The sequence below is a fragment of the Rana temporaria genome, chromosome 10 (assembly GCF_905171775.1).
Source record: "Rana temporaria chromosome 10, aRanTem1.1, whole genome shotgun sequence".
Classification (NCBI taxonomy): domain Eukaryota; kingdom Metazoa; phylum Chordata; class Amphibia; order Anura; family Ranidae; genus Rana; species Rana temporaria.
Window position 1 is genome coordinate 100,208,664 of NC_053498.1, and position 6,000 is coordinate 100,214,663.

The 6,000-nt window shown below is 43.5% G+C and overlaps 1 protein-coding gene across 1 annotated transcript in view; it reads right to left on the reverse strand.

The window, feature by feature from the left end:
- Window positions 1-5,352, reverse strand: part of LOC120915849 (taste receptor type 1 member 2-like) — a 16,275-nt gene extending 10,923 nt beyond the window's left edge. Inside the window, exons 1-2 of the mRNA XM_040326657.1 lie at window positions 5,165-5,352; window positions 2,004-2,358 (exon numbers count right to left, since the gene is read on the reverse strand). Of these exons, the coding sequence (XP_040182591.1) occupies window positions 2,004-2,358; window positions 5,165-5,352 (543 nt within the window). The remainder of the gene's footprint in view (window positions 1-2,003; window positions 2,359-5,164) is intronic.
- Window positions 5,353-6,000: the final 648 nt, after the last annotated feature.

Below are 6,000 nucleotides of genomic sequence, written 5' to 3' on the forward strand. Positions count from 1 at the left end.
GCTAGATTTTGGTCTCATCTGACCACACCCAGTTCTCCTCTGAATCCTTCAGATGTTCATTAGCAAACTTCAGATGGGCCTGTACATGTGCTTTTTTGAGCAGGTGGACCTTACTGGCACTGCAGGATTTCATTCCTTCACGGCGTAGCGTGTTACCAATTGTTTTCTTGGTGACTATGGTCCCAGCTGCCTTAAGATCATTGAAATTCTACAAGGTGAGATCTTCCATGGTGCCCCAGACTGAGGGAGATTGACAGTTATTAGGGCAGCACAGTGGTGTAGTGAGTGGCACTCTCGCCTAGCAGTTAAAAGGGTCGCTGGTTCGAATCTACAACCATGACACTACCTGCCTGGAGTTTGCATGTTCTCCCTGTGCCTGTGTGGGTTTCCTCTGGGTACTCCGGTTTCCTCCCACCCTCCAAAGACATGCTGGTAGGTCAATTGGCTTCTGCCTAAATTGGCCCTAGTATATGAATGTGAGTTAGGGACCTTAAATTGTAGGCTCCTTGGGGGTAGGGACTGATGTGAATGTACAATGTATATGTAAAGCACTGTGTAAATTGACAGCGCTATATACGTACTGTAAGGGGTTAGCTCGGTAGCGGGGTGTGTGACCCCTTGGATGGGTTCACCACACACTGAATTTATACATACTGGCAGTCGAAGACGGTTGAAAACAACGTTTTTGGTTTATTTTTCCATCTTGCTGGAAAACAATTGCAAGCATCCAAACAGCAGAAACAAAATCAAACATAAAAAAAACCCTAGCCACTCTGGGCGTCTACCTTCCACACAGGAACCTATCTATGGAGTAGCTGGGCAGACAGTGCTGGTCATACAGCACAAAACAATAGTCTTTTGATTTTTATCACACAGAAAAATCAATTCTCTCCTCACCTCCTCACAAGACCTTCAGTTACTGCTCGCTTTCCTCACAAAGCTTCAGAATGCAGCCAATTAGTGGTAATCCTCTGGGCTACTTATAGAGGCCTTAATTGCCTCATTCTGAACAGCTGAAGTTTTTCAACGGCCCTTAGCCTTTCTCTGGCTACGTTTGTAGCCGACGATAATGATTGGTGTATTGTCCAAACAAGGCAGAAATGTATCTCCCGTCTGTGACAACACCCACAGATTTACCTGACTTCCTGTCACAGTACCTAAATAATAATAATCGCACCAGCTGTTGTCACCTCTCACCAAGCTGCTTGGTGATGGTCTTGTAGCCCATTCCAGCCTTGTGTAGGTTTACAATCTTTTCCCTGACATCCTTGGACAGCTCTTTGGTCTTTGCCATGGTGGCGAGATTGGAATCTGATTGATTGATTGCTTCTGTGGACAGGTGAGTGTGCTCCTAATCTCATCTCGTTACCTATATAGAAGACACCTGGGAGCAGAAATCTTGCTGATTGATAGGGGATCAAATACTTATTTCACTCACTGAAATGCAAATCAATTCATAACTTTTTTAGAAATGCCTTTTCTGGATTATTTTTTGTTGTTGTTCTGTCTCTCACTGTTAAAATAAACCTACCACTACCTACCTATAATAAGGCTTACCTGTAGGTAAAGTGAATATCTCTTAAACGTGCACTGTTTAGGAGTTATTCACCCTGGGTGCAGCCAGTGACATCACCGGCGCATGCGCTCTGAAGGTCTGGCATACCTTACCGGAACTTCAGAGCTTCGTGCCGGAACCGAAGGTTCCCGCGTGCATGCATGGGAGTGACGTCATCGCAGCTCCGGCCAATCGCACAGCCAGAGCGTGTGAAGAAAGACCAGGGGAAGATGTCAGCCTTCTCAGCAGTGTCAGTGCAACGCTGGAGGGCTTTGTTGTAAGGTAAGTATTTTATAATGTGCTAGTATGCAATGCATACTAGCCCGTTATGTTATTGTCTTGAAGGTGTTTTTTTTAAGACCAGCCGCAGTTTACAATCGCTTTAAAGAGTTTAAAATGAATGTTTAAGTTTTTATACTTAGTTATATTAAACTACTTGGCTACTTACCTGTGGAAGACGCAGCAGGTTGAAAATGTCAGCAGTAGTTTCTGCCGCATCACTGTTGTCTGGGCCAATCACAGCACACACAGTGGGGATGTAGCTAGTATAACTTTTGTCAGTGTCAATAACATCATCTCTTGATATGAATTTCAGAGCTGGCTGAATGTTGTTATGTACATAGCAGGTATCAAAGATGTTATACCCCAGAGTAACGTTCGGTAGTAGGGAGCTGCTGTTGTTGATCTCTTGCACTGCAAACTTCATAACTTGAAAATAGAAATACCCTGCCAGACTGATATCAAAACTGAAAGGAGAGAGAAAAAAAAACACATGTACATATAATGTCTTTAAAGCTGAGCATCAGTCAAATATAAAGCCATCATTTAATACAGTTATTTATTCATTAAAATATAATTAGCGACATGTTTTTTTTTTAAATTAGGATAAGTATCTGCCATTTTCCAGATATTAGACTTATGCAGAGTATCACTTACACTGAGAAAAGGGGAAGCACTATATAGCACTCAGGTCTTTTTTACTTTACAATCTGCCATTCATCAACAGTTTGCACATGCACATAGGATCTGAGAAAAATGATGACATCATCAGTGTGTTGCTTCTACTTCATTCTTTAAGTACAAGTTCAACTATAGTATGAAAATGTGGTCGTCTGATCTTGCTATGCTGTCTGGCAGGAGTGCCTGGATCACAAGACTGGTTAAACATACTTACAGATCATTTGGCACTAAAAGAATATGTAAACCCAACATTTCATATTCCTGATATGTGCCTGCTGTACCGTGTACTTATATAAACTTGTACTGTTCTCTTTGTAGTATTTCCTTAAAGTGGATGTAAACCCTCTCCTATACCCAGTGAACAGCCTCAGATGATACACAGAGATGAAACAAATCACCGGAGGTCAAGTCCTAGGAAAAAAAGTGTGGGAACTCACCGTGTGAGTGTGTTCTTACACGACTCGAGCCCTGCCCCCGCAGAACTGTTATTCTCTGCCCCTTCACTCCCCCCCAGTAAAGTCCTCCCCTTCCTCCTTCACCCCCCCAGTAATGTCCTCCTCTGCCCTCTTCACCCCCCTACTAATGCCCACCTCTGCCCACTTCACCTCCCCCCCAGTAATGTCCTCCTCTGCCTCCTTCACCCCCTAGTAATATCCACCTCTGCCCCTTCACCCCCCCAGTAATGTCCACCTCTGCCCCATTCACCCCCCCCCCCAGTAATGTCCACCTCTGCCCCCTTCACCCCCCACCAGTAATGTCCACCACTGTCTCCTTCTTGCACAACTTGAGCCCTGCCCCCACAGAATTGTCATTCTCTGCCCCTTCACCCCCCCCAGTAATGTCCTTCCCTTCCTCCTTAACCCCCCCCCCCCAGTAATGTCCTCTCCTGCCCCCTTCACCCCCCCCCCCAGTAATGTCTAGCTCTGCCCCCTTCACCCCCTAGTAATGTCTACCTCTCCCCCTTCACCTCCCCCCAGTAATGTCCACCTCTGCCCCTTAACCCCCCCCCCCCAGTAATGTCCACCTCTGTCTCCTTCATTACCCCCCCCCCCCCCCCCAGTAACGTCCTCTGCCCCTTCACCTCCCCGACCCACAGTAATGTCCTCCTCTGCCCCCTTCAACTCACCACCCACCGATTCGATCCGCCTGAAAAACTGACAGGTGGACCCAATCAGTCCGTCAGTGTGAAAGGAGCCTAATATGTTTTATAAGTATTTTTAGTTCTTCCTGCAAAATATTTAGTTGATAAATAAACATTTAATACAGGATGCATCGTAGTCACCCAATTTTCAAAGCATGCTTGGCTTTCAAATAAGAAAGCAGCACTGCTTGAACAGTTGTTAGAATCTACTATATACCTGACTAAGACAGTTATTCCTTGCTTAGGAGAAGTAAGGTGTGTGTCTGAATTCTGTGTTATATGATCTCTTATATTGTTTAGATCAGTTTCATCATAGCAAAGATTCTCCAGAATACTGATTTGTGCTCACCTTAAGTGGACCTTCAAAAAGTGAAGATTTGCTTTGTTAAAAGGTACATTCAGAAACGGTAATTGTACGTCAGGCAGACAATCACTTTTTCATACCGGCACACTGGAATGTGAGAGTTCCTCTTCATTCCTGAGCTTACATCCATGTAGCTGTATATCTGCAGTATGAGATCTAAGGCACTGCTGCCTCTGACTGTTAGTCCCAGGTGATTTTACATGCTAAAGCCTCTGACATTCGGAAGCCCTGCCTCTACCAAGATCACCACATCCACACAGAGACAGTGGGGTTGATTTACTAAAAGTGGAGAGTGCAAAATCTGTTGCAGCTGTGCATGGTAGCCAATTATCTTCTACCTTCAGCTTGTTCAAGTAAGCTTTGAAATAAAAACTGAAAGCTGGTTGGTTTCTATGCAGAGCTGCACCAGATTGTGCACTCTCCACTTTTAGTGAATTAACCCCAGTGTGTTATTTTTTAGTTACTGGCAATGTAAGAGGAGGGAGGGACTGGGCTGTCATTTAGGATCTGTATACACACCCACATGTGTGATGTCATGCCATGTGACCTGAAAAGCTCAGCTTAACAAGGAAATGTTCTCTCCAGCAATAGAGACCAAACTGAGCATGTGCAGCAGTACTACCCTCACTGTGTCTTATCTGGCCTTGCCAAGAGAAATCCTGCAGGAGGGGAGGATCTGTCCATACAGGATCAAAGACCCTTTTTTTTTTACACAATACAGATGATTAACCCCTTAAGTTCCACAGTGAGTATAACAAGCATGCAGTTCTGCACATATAGACAGATTTTACTGTTGCAGGTTTAGTAACACTTTAAATGTTCTTATGCAATATTTATTATTTGCCTGAAAACATGTTTTACAAATACATACAGTATATATGGAAAAATATATCCGTACACTCTATATTACTGACCAAACTTTGCCCCAGTATATTCAACCACATTTAGTAATTTCTTGACCTTGCCCAAAAAGGACAAGCAAAAATTAAAACTTTTTGAGACTCTGAGAATCTTAAAACAATGTAAAATAAAAGAAGAGAACAATTGTAACTTTGCTCAAAGCAACTATGAATGTTGTTATGGACAATACCAATACACTTCTTGCAAGGTTTGCTGTGCCCATTGAATAGAAGATATATCTCACCTGAGACAGTTGTCTACCACTGGGGTATAGCGAGGAGCGCGGTCAGATCCAGATGCATGAAGACTGAACAGACCACCAAGATTGTAATCTCCTTCATAAAAATATTCTGAGTGAAAATCCTTATCACAGCTGAATCCAATATGGGCAGAAATTACAACCAGACCAAGAACAAACGTGTGATGCCTCATCCTCGTATTTTTATCTGTCTGTGTTCATTATCAGAGCTATCCCTGCTCCATGTACTCTAGTAATGCTGTAGTATGAAAATGTTTCCCCATTCTGAATCCAGCTCTGTGTTTTTGCATGTTTACTTGAGTAATGTTTATTGTATACTCATGGGAGCTTAAATATGTAAAAATAATTGGTTAGTAAAATCTTTTGTTGATGAAACGATCAATTTGCATGATAAGGGAAAACAGCTGCAAAAGAATCTCTAGTTCTAAAACATTCTAAGTAAATAAAACAACTTTTTTTTTCTATATTTGAAAACCTTAATAAAACAAAACTGAATAAAAAAAAATACAATCAAGGGTTTGTGGGGACTGGGGACCCTCATTGTCACCAGTGGTAGGAATGGGCTTCCTTGAGAAATGGAGTCTAAGGCCTCGTACAGACGAGCAAACATGTACGATGAAAACGGTCCGCCGGACCGTTTTCAGCGTACATGTCTGCCAGGGGATTTCTGTATGATGGCTGTACACACCATCATACAGAAATCCGCGCGTACTCGATACACGGCGATGAGGCCGCGCCACGACGATGACGCGGCGACGTACGCGGCCCTGCCAGTTCAATGCTTCCACGCATGCGTCGAAGTCATTCGACGCATGCGAGGG